Below are 17,198 nucleotides of genomic sequence, written 5' to 3'. Positions count from 1 at the left end.
CTATCACTTTGTGCACACATATTGGCACCAAGTAGTTGATGTATTATTAAAAACACAATTTTACAAAGTATTTCAGTTTAATTGAACTTACCTAGAATTCTGTCCAGTTAGTGTGTCACTCTACACAAGAGGTATCAAACTTTATTCTCAATTCAAGGCTTTTAACTATGCACTGGACCAAGATCTTTATATTACATGCAAAGTTGAAGTTTTTGTCGTTTTTTTTTTTTTTTAATAAGCAATACAACTGTCAACTAATGACCAAATTCAATTGTGCTTTAAGCTTACTAATGACTTTATTTTTGAAAATAAAAACACTGAAAAATAATGTCTTTTGTGTTCTTTATTTTCAAGAATAAAAATACTGAATAATAATACATTTTATGTCCTTTTATTTGAAGAAAATACAATCCTTTATTAAGAGAAATACATTTTTTTGTTGTTACTGTTGCTCAGTTTTCAGTGGAAAATAATATTCCCTTCTGTTCTGTTCAGATGAAACATTATTTGCATTACAATATTTACGTAGCAGAGCTGAAGAAATGTAATGAAACTAGCCTGCACAGAGCTGAAGAAATGTAATAAAACTAGCCTGCACAGAGCTCAAAACTATAGCATGCTTGGAGCTGAAGAAATGTAATAAAATTATAGCATGCACAGAGCTTAGGCCCTACTACAGATTAGAAATTCTGTAAAACTACAGCCTGTATGGAGCTTGAACCTTGTGACAGACTATTAACTCTGTGCCTAATGTCAGACAGGTTTCATCATATTTCAATAATGGACGAGTTTCCTTTGTAAATTTCATATTTTACAAGTAACTACCTGGTATTTAACGGGACAAGTGTGTTAAACCTACACACATAACAGAAGACAAAATTTGATTTAGGGCAGTATATCACAGTTCTTTGTAGAATCCATCTTTGTTTTATTGTCAGTTTGATTTTACTGGGCTCAGTTCTTCTGTTGTAATGCCAGTTATGATTTTCTGTTCCAATATTTTTCAATTTTGTAATGTTAATGCCAGAAACTTTGCTTTCAGTTTTGATGATATTAGAGTATATATGTGATCATCATTTAAAAAGCAGCTTGTAATTGGAATTTTTACAAACTTCATGAAACATTAAATATAAAATTGTGTTCACAAAGTTTTTTGTTTATACAAAACTTAAAATGAGATGTTCCATTGAAACAGATATTATACATAGTAAAGCAGATTTCTTAAAAGATATATGCCAGAGTTCTCTAATTAATCAAACAATTCATAAGAAAATGGTACAAAATTCTAAACTCGTGGGGTGACAATTATATACAGAAAATTCCATTTCTGGGTTCCAAGCATGTTTTAACGAAGGCACGTTTTTTTTTTAAAAAATGACCCTTTTCTTTTGTCTCCAAGGTCAGACTAGAATTGCTCCACTCCTTTTTTTCAGTAGTATATACAGTATTTCCCTCATTATAATGCTGTCCATGGGAGTTGTAGAATATACTACTTTTTAGTGAGACTGCCTTATAATGAAATACACTATATAGTTTTACTAACACTCAAAGAAAATGATTTCAGGGTTTACAACGAATGGTCTTGTAGTGCCCATAATCTCAATTAAATAACACAACAAAAAAGTTTATTTTGTTGCATCAAAAAATATCACAGGCCGGGAACCCACAACTTTGGCATTATGAACTGTATTTTTAGGAACCTGTATCATATCTCCTGGTTCCAGCACAACTGACTGTCCATACATCCCAAACTGAAAGTGTCCACTTAAAATGGCATCTTTCTTGGATACCGAATGTGTATGATCTGGAAAATTTGTTCCTGGGCCAAATTCATACATTATAAACTTGAAACCTTGAGAATGCAGCTTTTTCTTCATGTTTTCTTCAGTAAGTGCTCCATCTCTTACTGTATCCCACTTCTCGATCTTCAATCGACCATCTGACATGATTACCTGTCAAAACGAGTTTAAAAAGAACTCTTGAATTCTGACATAATGCAGGTAACATTTTCATGATACATGTACTACGTATTTTAGACACATGGGACATTCAATAGTTGTTTCAACAGAGCTAGACATTTTTTGTACAAAACTGGTTACGTATCTTCAAATTATTCACTCTATTCTGAAACAAATTTGAACTTTTTCATAGTTTCTAGATGTTTTGTGGGCTCATAGGTCAATCCCCTAGACACTAAAATAGAGATGATCAGAGTTCGCTGTACCCGGAAGTATTTAATTCAACTTGGCAAACAAAAGGAATGGTAGATAACTGTCGTCATGGAGGATTAGCAAGCTGAATCATTATTTTTCTTATCCTGCACATGCTTTGGGATATATGCATAAAGCCCATTTCCTTCCATGCCTTACTGTAGTCTTCCATTCCATCAGATATTTGTGGAAGAAACATTACTGGTGACATTTTGCTTCGATCTTAGTTGTTTTATACAAATGACATTAGATTTCCAAAGGGCATAAAGATAATCTTTTTAGACATCAACCACCAATTTTTGGGAACTCTATTTCTCCATACTTCTTCTCAAAAAAGTTCAGAAATGTTTCTCTCAATGGACTATGTTTATTACACAATTACTATATGTAGTTATGGCTTATTTGTGTTTCTAAGGTTTATGCTGAGGGTGGTAATTTGAAGGCATTTGATGAGGCCAGACTATATTAAATTACTGAGGATGGTAAGCTGAAGGCATTTGATGAGGCCAGACTACATTAAATTACTGAGGGTGGTAGCAGAAGGCATTTGACGAGGCTGGACCACTTTAAATTACTGAGGGTGGTAAGCTGAAGGCATTTGATGAGGCCAAACTACTTTAAAATACTGAGGATGGTAAGCTGAAGGTATACGACAAGGCCAGACTAAATTAAATTACTGAGGGTGGTAAGCTGAAGACATTTGACGAGGCCGGACTACATTACATTACTGAGGGTGGTACGCTGAAGGCATTTGATGAGGCCAGACTACATTAAATTATTGACTGTGGTAAGCTGAAGGCATTTGATGAGGCCAAACTACTTTAAATTACTTGGTACGAGTTTCACCAAAACCTATATCATGATTACAAAAGATCACAAGGTAACCTTTAATAGTCATTCTCATTATTCTTCACAAAGTTGTTAAAGGCAGCAACAAAAATATTAAATGGTTGATTAGCGATCAGTATACTAGGAGGAGCTTTGTTCTCTATCCTAAAAGACTTCCTGGGTAATAGGTGCAAAGTGCCAGGATGCATTTCAACAACAAAATAGGATTTTTGTTACATTTTATGAACATGCAACTTGTTGCTCTCATCTTAATCCTATGTACTGGGGATGTGTACCAGTCTCACTCATCAAGTAGGGAGGAGGGAAAAAATGCAACTGAAATCTATATTATTGGCTAGTGACCTTCACCTTGAATACAGGGTCAGTAACTATAACTAGTTTCATCCCTGAGTCACAAACGTCTCAAATGTTATATTATTATATACTGCAAATGAAAGTATGAAGGAGTAAATGACCCATTCTCTAGCCATTTATAGATAATAAACAGCAAATGATACCTTTAAGAAGTGAAATAAATCATGACTCCTTAGCTTTTGACTTTAATCACAAGGCCATCATCAGATGAATGATTTCTGCATGGAAGTCACAAGATCATTTTGTACAAAGACAGAAGTTCCAATCTGGAATCACAGTTCAACACTGGCCCCGCCCTCCATAATCTCAATAGTTGCCCTAATTTTTCTCCTTTGGGTATTGTTCTCTTTACCCAGTACTCAGATTTATTTTGCTACAGAAAGGTATCTATTCCTGTTCATATTGACAATGATGTCGACCTTGAAGACTGGACCCAAAATGTTATTATGCAGCACAGCTAGTGATGCTGTACAAGTAAACAACATTTCATCCTGTTATCTAACAGTGCTAAAATTTATGGGGTGGAACGGAAAGTGTAAGGGAAAACTTTAAATATTGAACATGAGCAATGACCTTGATGATAATTCAGCACACATTCTAACGATGATGCATACATATATGAATTTTTGTTCAAATTTAAAATCTTAAGGTTTTGGTCTGAACTTTGAAGATGAGGTCCCCAATGTCACACAAGATGCAGCTTCTAATTATGAGATACAGGTACACCAAGTTTCATTCCATTGAACGTTAATGAGATGAAGTTACAGTTTGTCAGATGGAGACCTGAATACTATGTCCCCACTACACATGCAAAACGGGACAGAAAAGGAAAACATTTTCTGTTTTTGATCAGAACTTGTGATTATAAATCCATACTTTCTACTTCAAATGATGATGACATCTAAGTACTTACACATTAGTGACTGGGTGTCACATATTCTATAAAGTCACACATAATGGCAAACTAAGCAATAGTCAAATGAGGTAATCTTGCCAGTAATTTTGGACAATCTCACTCCATATATATTTTAAAAGTAATTTTCAGGAATTCAGTTGTAAACTTTACTGGAGAAAGGACACAGTCTGCATATAAATTTTTATAATGTACAAAACGCATGAAAAATTGAAAATTAAGAGGTCCTCTATAATATACCTTGAATCACGAGTTTTATGGCCTTCAATAGCATATAGTCTGTAAACTGAATTTTTTATGGTCTAAGAGGCTTATTTCTCTATATTGCACACTGAGGTTTATATGTAACAAAGTAAACAGATGACACTTAGCATCAGATTGCCTCCATTTGTATTTAAAAGCAGTCTGATGTTAAAAAAATTCTGGTATATTCCCTTGAAAAGGAATAGTGGTAAGATTTTAAAGGAACCTCATGGCAGCCATACTGAATATCTTTATTTTGTTCCAACTATGTATCACAAGAAGTCTATTGAAGGCAAATCCCATACTGATATAATTATCCTTCAAGATCTTCAATTGGCAGCCATATTGGTGGTCAGATAGCAACGATTTCATTTGAGACAAACTAGAAATCATAAAAATTCTAGTGAAAACATGTTGATATGACTTTCCACTCAAAAGAAGTATAGATAACATTTTCAAGATGTCTGCCATCAAATTGGCACCATTTTAGTTCAGAACCAACCATACGTAGCTTGACATCTTAATAAGTCTTCTGGTGAAAACCCAACGCTGATATGATTTGCCATTTATAAGGTGCATAGATAGCAAAATTTTGAAGATGGCTGCCATGGTGTCCATACTGGGCATTAAAGAGGCACCATTTTCATTTAGGTCCAACTAAACACCAAAAGTTTTCTGGTGAAAACCCAAATGTAGATGTGACTTTCTGTTTAGGAGTAGTGATACTATTTTCATGATAATTGCCCTTGTAGCCATATCAGATATCAGATAATCTCTATATTAATATTTGGCCAAACATAATCAAAAGAAGACCAGGTGAAAACCCCAATGTTGATTTGACTGTCCATTCAGGAGGTGTAGTGATAACAATTTTTTTTAAAGATGGATCCATTTGGAACTAACATGACAGTATAAAATCTTTTAGTGAAAACCCCATGATAGACCATCCATTCTGGAGTATCAAATTTGCAAATTTTGAAGATGACTACTATGGTGGGCATTTTGGACATCTGAACAGCACTTTTTCATTCAGAATTAACAAAACCATTGGACAAATTGTGTAAAGTTTCATGGCAATAATTAAGGAGTGGCAATAAAAAATTTATGCTAATGGGCAGATAGACTACTAAAAAAATTTGATAGCCCAACAGCCACGGCCAAATTAATATAAGATCAGGCCCCTCTTGTATTACAAGTGAAGTGCCTGACTGGCTTGTTGATAAAAATCTAATTTGTCTGTGAAAACTAAAATCATGCAAATGAAATGTGTAAATTGGCTGAAAGATGAGTAAATTATTTATATCATTTATACCTGTTACCCTTACTTTTCATAGTTCTATTTAAAGCTGTTAACTTACTATACAAAGTGAAGCATGTGACTATGAACGGGGAACAGATTGCCTAGGTTATCTATAATTAGTGCTCACTTGGCTTTAATATAAATGTACCTCTACAAGCAAAAGCAGTAGGACAAAATACTATTTTTAAGGCATTTGACTGCACATACTGTTTTATAGTTTAAATCTACAGCTTTTGAAAAATTATCAGATTTGTAAACAATAAAACAGACAAATCCCTGGTATTTTACATGTCGTATCAATGAATTCCAGAGACCAGCCAGAACCAGTCTACTGGGTAGCAGAACTACTCCAGCAGTCATTGCAACCAGTGTAATAATGCAAGACTGAGTAAGAGGATTAAGGTTAATATGTATACAAAGGAGGCTATAAATTGATTAATTTGTTGTAATCCCAGGAGTTTAAGCCAAATGTGGGATGTTATCTGATGCATTATAAATAATATAGGATTCAGCCATTAAATTCATTTTTAAATTACATATTGAAAGTTAAAAAGGAACTTGAAGCATTGTGAATTAAATCCCAAATAATCCTACATTTTTTACACTAATTCCAAAAATATGGAATGTTCGGAATAAATTCCAATGATCCTGAATATGTTGAAGTATCAATAGTCTTGAATAAGCCGATGTACCAACAGTCTTAATATATCAAAATGATATTCCGGTAACCCTGAATGTCTTTGAATGAAATCACAATCATTCAAAAGTAGTGTTTTGTCCAATGAGCACTTTTCAATTCCAATGAATAATTTAAATAAATGATTCCTCTAAAATGATATCAGAACATAGCAATACACGATTCCAATGACTGAACTTGAATTGGGAATGAATAATTTTGTTTACCACATCCTTATATGAAAACCTAAGGCAATACAATTGCTAGGATGTGGGGCTGGGTTTGCTTACAGAAATTTCTTAAGTTTTTACACAAAGTTAAACCTTGAAAACAAATATCAATAAAGAACTTATTTAGAACTTACAAACATAACAAATAGACCATAACTACTCTGCCTTCAGTCTTGGAAAAAAGGTCATGCACACAATAAAAATTAAATATACATAACATTGTATTATGACTCTATGGTCTTAAAATTAAGAACAGAATTTAGTCAGAAGCAACAAGCTTTGTAAAATTCAAGAAAATGTATTTTCCTAGAATCCAAAGTGAAAATGTAAGATAAAAACTTAGCATATTGTGAATTAAATCCCAATCATTGAATTATTAACCAAAGTCCTAATGAATAAAGTTCTGAATAATCTTTTGTGGTGATCTAAATAATTTCCAATGCTGAAGGTGTTATTGTACTTGTAGTTTCTAACAAACTAATATACCAAAGGCCTGAATTGTTGAATAACAGTAATATAATCCAAGGTTTCCCTGTCTGAATTCACTATAAACCCCAGTTAATGTCTCTTTCCAAGAATAATTTTGAGCACTTTGTATTTCCAGAGAATAATAATAATTTCACTCGAATCAAAATCTTAATAAAACAATGTACATGATTTCTGCCCAGACAATATCACAGGAATAAATAATTTTTCAAGTAAACAAGATACAAGTATTCAAAACTAAGACGCAAAAGAATATCCCTGATGAGGGCCAAAAGTTAATTTCATAAAAAAGTCTTGGCCATAACTAGAAGATATGTTACTAAGATTATAATAAAGAACATGGTAAACACGATGTCCTTGACTCAAAGATAAATGTTTACTTCTGGTGATATTGATCCTAATATTAAACTAGGACTCGTAGACAAAATATTGGCTAATTATTAGTTGTTTACAGAATTTAAAAAAAATGATTTTGGACGGGGTCACTGCAAAATACAATTTTATATTGCCCATAGGATATAATAAATAATAATAACTAACAAACAATGCAAATAAAAATATACATAACGGATTGAAAATTTATATTGGTAGTAACACTTGAGTGTGGGTTAGTGGTTCTTCCCGGGGTTTTCCAGGGTTCTTCCTCCACCAATTATACTGGCCGCCATGTATAGCCCATCTTGTGCTGCAAAATGGCATTAAACCCTACAATATCAACAAAAACACTTGAGTATTATTCACAGATTTATTTTTGGTCTTGTTTAATTACTATTGCATTATTCGATGTTTGAATGTTTGATGCACGATAATTGAATTGTGCCTTGTTCATGCTTACACTGGTGTAATGTTACACTGGTTAAATATATTAAGCAGCATCTATGAACAACAATGAAAGTGTCAAGAGAAACTTATAAAGGAAGACACACTTTTGATACAAAAATGAACATTAACACTGCTGATCCAAAACGGATGGCATTAATAGAGCAATTGGACAATGATATACAGGACCTGGAGGAAAACACTGCTTTAATTTAAATATTTTGAGATCTGAATAAACACACAATTAAATATGATTTTGTTATTTTATTTTCAAATTTAAAGAACAAAGTTGCAATTTTGTGTGATAGATTATACTAAAGGAATGGGGAATTTTGGGCATATAGCACTGGAATCAGGATTTGTGGAATTTGAGTCAGAGCATGTGATTTTTTTAAAAGTCACAAAAGGTTTGTCTAGTCTATGACCAAAAGAGCTAAAATGAGGTCACTGTGACATATACTTCAGTGCAGTTAATTTCTTCAGATTGTTCATTTCTCAGAAATCATTAGTTATGTTGCCATATGACTTTGCATGTATCAACTTTGACTAGATTGCTGTTGGCAGAGGACTGGGATCTAGAATATTCTCTCATTTCTGAAGCCACTAGCTATCAAACAAAAACAAATTCCATAACCATAAAAATCTATGCATTTTTAAAATCATCAGAGAATGAAGAAAATGAATTGGAGAAAACATCTGCATGGCAAGCTACTCTGCCTATAATTACCCCTTTCTGCAACTTCATCAAAAACCTTGATTTAAACAAAATCTGAAATATTTCATACGGAAGGCAGGGATAACTGTCTCCCAAACTTTACTCTAATGATGAAGAATGCAGACCACAAAAAGACCAGTTTCTGAATAAATACAAAAAAATGTCCATCAAGGAGAGAATGGGCAGCCACTCATGCTAGTCTGTTACTTGAATCTAAATCCCAGTTCGCACAAACGTGTTCCTGCACTATAATCATTCCATTGTACATACAACATGAAAGCATACATTCTTGACACATTCATAAATGATGCGAGAAATATGGACATAAAACATGGGTATCTATTCAATGAAAATGTTACCCCTTGGCCAATCATATGAAACTGTTTAGTTTTACCTTAAAGAAATCTGAAAGCTTGTCAACTCTGCACCTACCCTCTTCCACAAGATATTTTGTGTGTGTGTGTGTGTGTGTGATTTGGATTTTTAATGTAGCTTTAACAATTTATCAGTCATATTGCTATGATGTCTGTAGTGTGGCAGTTTATAGTGATGCCTAGCACTGGGGCATCATATTGCAGACATGTAGCATGATGTCTCACTCAGTCACATTATCCTCACACCAGACCGACCAGTCCTAACACTAACCTCTTGATGCTGAGCACCAAGCAAGGCAGCTGTTAGTATCATTTTTGTAAGTCCTTGGTATGACTCACCAGGGATCGAACCCACAACCTCCCACATCTGAGTCAGACTCTAACCACTAAGCCACCAGACTGGTCTATACAAGATATTGAAACTGCTTATGAATAATACAGTATCTAATTTTGTTGCTGTGCAAAATAAGCTACAGTACCCAGTATCTAGTTTCCATGGTAACACTATGCCATCAATCTTAGACATCTGAGGGATATGTTCCTAATGGCTTCCAGTACTTGTGTCACTAGAATGAAACTATGCCGTGACAATATTAAAACTTACATTATTCTACAGAACCATACATAGTAAGTGGGGAATGGTTCATACTATGAAAAGATTTAATTCCAGATTAAGAGCAATATCAATCAAATAAGAAACTAAATTCTGAAGAAGTAAATAGTAGGTAAATGCACATTAAAATAGCTTTAAACACTTAATAGGGTCTGGGTTACTCCCACTTTAAAAAAAAATTATAGCCATTAACATGTATGACTTTTTAAAACTGTCAGAGAACGAGGAAAGTGAATCAGTAAAAAGATTTGTATGGCAAATCTGATCCTTCTATGGTTACCTGTCGAATCATATCCCCACCAATGCATGAAAAATCACAACTACTTGCTATTTTCAAAACTATAAAAAAACAAATTTCTTAGATATTTCATATATCAAGGCAGTGACAACTGTGTCTGTTATTACTTTAATGATGAGGAAAGTGGACCATGAACTCACGCCCACTCAGACACATTGTAGGCCAAACCTTACACTTCAACGTGCTAGCACCAATGTGTTTTGCACTAGAATTGTTTCCTTGTGCATACAATGTGACATTATCCATTCTTCACAACAATGTAATTTATGATGAATAAACATGGAGATAATATATGGATGCATTATATCTTAAGTCACTGTGACCTTTATATCACAGTACTGTGACTTGTCCTTGCATTTGCTTTAAGCTCAGTTTCTACATGTTAAGATGTTCATTTTTCTCATACACTATTGCAAGGTCACACAAGCTGGTTTTTACATATCAAGATCTACATCTTTTGGTGAAAGCTAGGTAACTCTGACTTAGGTACATAACATGGTATGCAAATGCATTATTTGGAGTACTACAGCCACAAACAGCAATACACAACTAGGTCAGTGTGACTTATTTTGAGGATCAGTTATTTCTGCTTAGCTTTACACTCAGCTTAGTTTCTCAAGGTTAGAGATTGCATTTAGGATTGATAGTATTTATTACAGCATCATTTCAGTTGGATTTAGGTGTCAATCCATCGATTAAAGGAACGCCAAAAATCAACAATGTTTGGTGTCCAATAAAGAAAATGGGATTCACAGTATTCATGATTTACAACCCAGCCATACCACCAATTATAGTTTTTATGACTGCAATCCAATAACACTGACATTTACAGGATCTGCTTTCTGGTCATATGGCAGTATTCATGATCATCAATCATAGTTTTAATGATCTGCAATTCAATCCAAATGGCCCATGGATGTGCAGCAGGCAATGAGCAGGGCTCCAAGCAAAAAAAACCTGCATTGCAGAGTTGATTTCTGTCAGCAACGTGTGGCCCCTGAAAGTGTGGGGGCCCAAGGCAGTTGCCTCATTTGCCTTGCCATAGGGCTGGGCCTGAATCCAGTTACACTGACATTTAACGTATGCAGGATCTACTTTCTGGCCAAACTGCAGTATTCATGATCTGCATATATGGTATAGTTTAACGAGGATAAAAATATATCACATTTACAGTAAATATTACCTTGAACAGACCATACCACCTTCAGAACTGAACAATGGGTATAGTTCATGATCTGCACGTGTCAGTCCAAACAGGATTGGTGCACACACCTAATGCAGTAACAGATCATAACAAACTAGCAAAATGTACAAGACAAGATTTCATTTCACAAAATGAAAAGTACATTTCACTGAGCATTTATGAAGGTGCTTTTATTTATTTACTCAAACCTGTGCACTGCTCAAAGAAACATTTTTTTTCTGACACAGGCTCAGGTTACGTGGCTTTAAAAAAATCTAAAATCCAGACGCAAATTCTACTAGACCTGACTAAAATTCCATATGCTTGAAAGGGATGAATTTTCATTCCTATTATTTTGATATGATATTGAAAATGATGTACATTAGATATAAAAAGAAATAATTAAAAATCATTCAACATACTTACATGTTTGTGTCTCAAAAATATTTTACATAAAACAATATTTTCCTCCATGTTCTGGTCTCAACCATTTTCCAATTGCTCCAGTGTTGAAAGAATTTTTCCAACACAGGTCCAAGGTGAGTTTGTTTTGAAAATAAAAAAAATCTGACTTACGATGTGCCAGAGAAGACTATATGTTTTAGTATTATTTTGACAAACACCCTGTCCAGAAAATGAAATGGTCTATCTCTTATACTTGTGATTTTGCTCACTGATGCTTCATTCCCATTCGCTAATGAGGAGTTCACAACGAAGGAGTTACCAAACAATTTTGAAATTCCAGCAAATTCAGGCCTGAAATTCTAAATAACTGTGGCACACAACACTGCTTGTCATTTCTGACGATGCCTTGATGTACAATCTGTATTTCATCATGATCTGTATGTACGACTAAGTATTCAGGGACCTTTGAGTCATTTCGTTTTCTGAATACTGCACAAATTCCCCTCTTGAATACTGCATAAATTCCCCTTTTTCTCATTCAAGGTGAAAACAGAATGGAAGTTGGAGACTTATTAATTTTTTTCTTCATATCAATCAGTAAAAACAACTGGCTTAATATCGTAATTAGTTTGTGTGATGGTACTGAGGACGTGTCACAATTTCCGAAAATACTCTGCATTAATAAAACCGGCAGCTATCAACTCTTTAAACTTTTTGGAGTTAAATATAAAGTAATGATTTCAATTCCTTTTGGGTGAAAAAATAATGAAACTGTATTGTTTTTTTTTTTTTACAAGTGGCAAATTCCTACCTTAGCTTTAGTGTCAAACAATTACATAATTACTCCTCAACAGACATAACCAAAATGCATTACCAAGTCAGCATGAGCAAGGGACATCTTATTATTTATGCTGTGGAAATAGGCAATAATTATAGGTAACCAAAGAAATATGGAAAACAGAATAGCACTGTTCCTCTTTCTAATGTCATATGCATCACTCTGTACACATAAACCTTATCTTTTGATGCAATTATGCAGAAAATCTTCATAATGTGGATGGGTTTGTAGATGGGGTCCATCAGGAAGAGGAGTATTAATGCTTTATCTGCATCTTTCAAGGACTTCAAAATAAAATTCACCATTTTCTCAGCAGGCTCAAGATTTCTTTCAGGCACATTAAGTAACTTTTGTTTCTGGACCGGTTCAAGAGCAACATACTTATAATAAACATACTTATAATATGTGAGTGAGGTGCCCAATGTAGATTTACCTGGGTCATGAGCATTGGGCTATCAATTTTGTTAGCTCTGCTGTGATAAATGTCACAAAAGACTAGACATAGCAATTATAATTTTCATTCTTTTGTCCAGCTTATATCAAAACGTTTTCTAAATACTAACATCTTTTTGTTTGTATTGTTTCTGGCTCATTACCAAAAGTTTCTTATTTCTTATCTTTGAATTATTAGACAACTGCAGTTGTTTCCATGGGGACAAGAAACACTTAAAGGGATGTTAAGGTCATATGGTCAAAAGTCATCATGCAAGTTTTTTCTCTTAAAAATGTTTATTTGATAATTTTGTATGTTTCATTGGATAGATTATATTAAGACATTGCACAATATTTTATTGAATACAAAGAACATCATTGAAGATGTGGGGTTAAAATGTCGAAGGTCACAGAATAGTAATAAACAGTCTATGATTTAATTATTTTCGTAAACTATGGTTTCATCTTTGTTTATTGGTCAGCTCTCATTCTCTTTTTGTCTAGTCTTCCAATGTGAGATGCCTCCCTTGATATTTTTGTTTTTGTGGTCTCCATCTTATTACCTAAATAGTGGAAGGGGCTCTGAATGGCCGAGTGGTCTAAAGCGCCCACCGTTACGGATCACTGCCATCTAACCTCTGTCTGCATGGGTCTGAGTCTCGGATTCAACCAATGTGGTTATGTGAGAAAGCTTGCCAGTAGCATCTCGTGGGTCCGTGGTCCTTTTCGGGATTCTCCTGGGTTCTTCCTCTACCATTTATACTGGTCGCCATGTATAGCCTATCTTGTGCTTAAAAATGGCGTTACACCCTACAACAACATCAACAACAAATAGTGGAAGATCTCACACTTGGCTGGAATACGGCAGAAATATAATTAAGTTTTAGTATGTTTCTTAAATGAAACACATAAAAATATATATGTACTAATACTGAAGAAAGTATTTAGACAGCTTCATTCAAGTATTATAACTCAATGATCTTAAAATGAGAAACAGCAATGAGTGAAATGCAACAAACTTTGTAAAATTCAACAAATAATTTATATCCCTACAATACAAAGTGAAAATGTAAAAAAAAGGAACTTAAGGTATTTCGAATTAAATCCCAAATAATCCTAGAATTACAGATACAAGTCCTAATAATTCTGCAGGTGTTTATGTGCCTGCAGTGGCATGTATTGTTTTGTTGTAGCAACAGTCTTTTGTTGATTCACAGTGATAGAATTCCAGATTTGAATCACTATAAATCCCAGTGAATATCTCTATCCAAGAGTATTTTTGTATGAGCACTCTGTATTCCCAGGGGAAAACAAATCACTTGAATTAAATAATTTGAATAAATAAATTCCATCCTAAATAAAGTTCTGGACACAAAAATAAAATACAATTGATTCTGCTAGATCTCAAAGCATGCATGAATAATTTTTTTCGAGTAACAAGATTATATGGCACTCTTCTTGTTTCAGGTCACAATTAGCATTTTCTAATAAAATGGAAGGTTTACAAGATAAAATGTTAACTATAATTAGAAGGTATGTTACTAAAATTATAATACAGAACCTGGACTATGTCATGTACACCTGGGGAGTCCCAATAACCTAGACCCAGACCCAAATTATTTGTTCACAAAATTTTAAGAAAATCAATAATTCAAGTCGAGTAGGAAATAAACTGGATTTTGGACAAGGTTAAGTCTAATTATTCAATGTTACATTACAATAGTATATAAGGATATAAACAAATAAATAAATAAAAACTAACAAAGAAACATTGCAAATTAAATACACATAATACAAGATACCTTCGTTTTATTAACCCATTTCAGCATTCCTGGCTTTCAATGCATTCCAGCGAACAGAAATATAGCTCAGTGGAACTGGAAAACATATCCATTTGCTTGTGTGAGAATTTGGATTTATTAGAAGATAAAAAAGACATCTGAGCATGTAAAGTCCAACTAAAGCAATATGACTTTAATTTGTATAAAAGCATCGATAAGGGCTGAGAAGTATGAGAGATATTCCTGGAAATTTGACTTCTCGTTTCGATGTCAGTCAAAATTGGAACATGCTACAGAGTGCCATTATTTTGGCAGTAAGATGACAATCCCAAAGTCACAAATATCTGGGAGGTATCATACAATGTAAAACTACTGCAATGTGTTGCAAAAGCATGAAAAAGTTGACAGAAAGCATGTCTATTTGTCTGTCTGCCCATTTGATAGGCATCAACTTTTTGTTTTAAATATTTAGTATGTAACTTTGCATACTAGTTTATTTGGGCACTAGAAACATCCCTAAAGATGCCAAGGGCAACAGTCCATCATTACAGATGACAAGGCAATGTGAAAGTGGGTCTACTGTCATATGCTACACTAGTCCTACAATGCAAGACATCCTTGCTGATGTTTATGTTTTGTAGGTCAAGGCCTAAACAATGATGCGGTGTAGCAGGTATTGAGGTCAATTAAAATTGGAATGAGAAATCAAATTTTCAGAAGTATCTCACACTTGGCAGCCCATTAGGGCTGTCAAAAACCACGGAAAACTTCACGTGGGTACCTGTTGTGCCGTTTAACAGGTAACCAGGTACCCGTTAGAACATGAAAGACACCCTAGTTACCCCACTGTCAAATTTTCACAAACCTGTATTGTTGTAGGGTGACGAAACGAACTATTTATATTATTTTGCACACTGTTTACCATATTTTATCCACTATTCATTTTCGCTAGCGGACCACTTGTTATGAGATGTAACAATTTAATAGGGAAAGCTAGACCTCTTGGCATTGAGAGTCTGCAGCTGTGCATATAGCAGCAGTAGATTAGTTGGCCCTGCTGCCCTCCCCCCAGTCACAGTCAGCCACAGTTTCTTGGTCATCCGCTGACTGATGAGTAAGTGATATGTTAACATGCGTAGTCTACATATTAGTACTGTTTTGAACTGTGAAGCTGTTTGCACAGCCCAGCGTGCAGATGCCTTTTAGTAGTAGGCCGCTGATGCATAACGGGTGGTCCTACTCCTAAATATAGACTGGAGCTGCAACTCAGACCTGCATACTGCTGATGATATAGGATATTTTGATAGTGTTGTCGACAAATTATTTTTGTGAATGGGTGCTCGTCATTAATTTTCAATGCCCAGGTTTTTCACGACGGTCGGGTACCCCGTTACCCGTTGACAGCCCTACAGCCCATATTGATTCTTTTCTATAAATAAAAGTCATGTTGATTTAAGTAGATTCGACTTACTCAGACGTACATTTTTCAGTTGGCTGGAATGCTGGGATTGTTTAAAGGGTGATAAGTATCTTGAACGAAACGAAGCTAACAAATATTACTAACAGAACTTGAAACACATCCATTTGCTTGAGTGAGAATCTGATTTATTAGAAAAAAGACTTCAGAGTAAGCAAAGTCCACCTAAAGCAGTAAGATTGTAACGTACAAAAACATTGATATGGGCTGCTAAGTGCAAGATATTTCTGAAAATTTGATTTCTATTTCTGATGTCAGTTGACCACAGAACCTGCTATGCAACCCAATTATATAGGCGTAAGACCTCGACCCCCAAAACATAAATATCAGGGTTGAAGTCTAGTCCTTTAATGTAAGGCATTGACCCTGGTATTTATGTTCTGGTGGTCGAGGTCTTACTGCCTTGATAATGGCACTGTGTAACGTATTCCGATAAAGTGCACCACTTTCTGCATGGTCAAATTTCTTCCTTGTTTAATAATTTTCATTAGCACGCGTCTCCACTATTAAATGAAAATCTCGTTATACGGGGATTGATGAATCATGTTGGAAATAAATTATCAAGGCATAAATTAACCTTCACACCGTTATTTCGAAGTTCATTTATCAATGCTCTCTGCAGTTCCTAATGTTTTAAATCTTTACTATGCTATAATAATACATGCCCATGGCCAAAAGAACTGTTCTAGATTAAATTTACTACTGACACGCTTTAGTTATTCCACAACACAGCTGTTGAGATCGAGCCTTTTTTGGTGTTTTCTGTCCCTAACTTCCTACGCTTGCGCAGAGTTAACATCCTGTTTTGAGTCAGGAAGCAACGAACAGGAGGGCGTTCAGCAGAAGGAAACACCAACCCCACATATTTCCGTGTTTGCCTTTTAGATTTTATACAACAGTTTCAAGGTAATATAGTCATTACAATTTATGTGTGTTCCATTGCATTCATTAAACAGAATACTGACATTTATGCGCTCGTTAAACGTCGACATTTTTGAAGAA

General features: G+C 34.5%; 2 protein-coding genes across 10 annotated transcripts in view; one reads left to right on the top strand and one right to left on the bottom strand.

Annotated features, from left to right (window-relative positions):
• Positions 1-328: 328 nt before the first annotated feature.
• On the bottom strand, positions 329-16,988 carry LOC149777400 (uncharacterized). 5 transcript variants are annotated; one of them, XM_089942017.1, is made up of 4 exons: positions 16,904-16,947; positions 14,741-14,815; positions 7,830-7,966; positions 329-1,952 (listed from the first exon to the last, which is right to left on the bottom strand). In XM_089942017.1, the coding sequence occupies exon 4, from the start codon at positions 1,944-1,946 to the stop codon at positions 1,626-1,628; it is 321 nt and encodes a 106-aa protein (XP_089798143.1). In that variant the 5' UTR covers positions 1,947-1,952; positions 7,830-7,966; positions 14,741-14,815; positions 16,904-16,947; the 3' UTR covers positions 329-1,625. The 5 variants fall into 5 exon arrangements, with proteins under 5 accessions (XP_089798143.1, XP_089798141.1, XP_089798142.1 ...); XM_089942015.1 differs by lacking the exon at positions 7,830-7,966 and having other exon boundaries at positions 16,904-16,988; XM_089942016.1 differs by lacking the exon at positions 14,741-14,815 and having other exon boundaries at positions 16,904-16,981.
• The window catches only part of LOC149777399 (coronin-1C-A-like), a 65,346-nt gene continuing 65,129 nt past the window's right edge, over positions 16,982-17,198 (top strand). For all 5 annotated transcript variants that reach the window (XM_089942011.1, XM_089942009.1, XM_089942010.1 and 2 more), the window contains exon 1: positions 16,982-17,102. The gene's annotated coding sequence lies outside the window, so the exon portion shown is untranslated. The remainder of the gene's footprint in view (positions 17,103-17,198) is intronic.

Source organism: Sinohyriopsis cumingii, chromosome 18 (genome assembly GCF_028554795.1).
Source record: "Sinohyriopsis cumingii isolate HCF-2022 chromosome 18, ASM2855479v2, whole genome shotgun sequence".
In the NCBI taxonomy this organism is placed as follows: Eukaryota; Metazoa; Mollusca; class Bivalvia; order Unionida; family Unionidae; genus Sinohyriopsis; species Sinohyriopsis cumingii.
Note: the sequence above shows the minus strand (reverse complement) of the source record. Positions and strands in the feature narration are given on the sequence as shown.

Coding starts and splice junctions, on each gene's coding strand:
- LOC149777400 (XM_089942015.1), bottom strand. CDS start 14,767: ATGCTGAAATGGGTTAATAAAACGAAG. Junction 1,953..14,740: donor AATGGGTTAATAAAACGAAG/GTATCTTGTATT, acceptor TCGTTTTGACAG/GTAATCATGTCAGATGGTCG.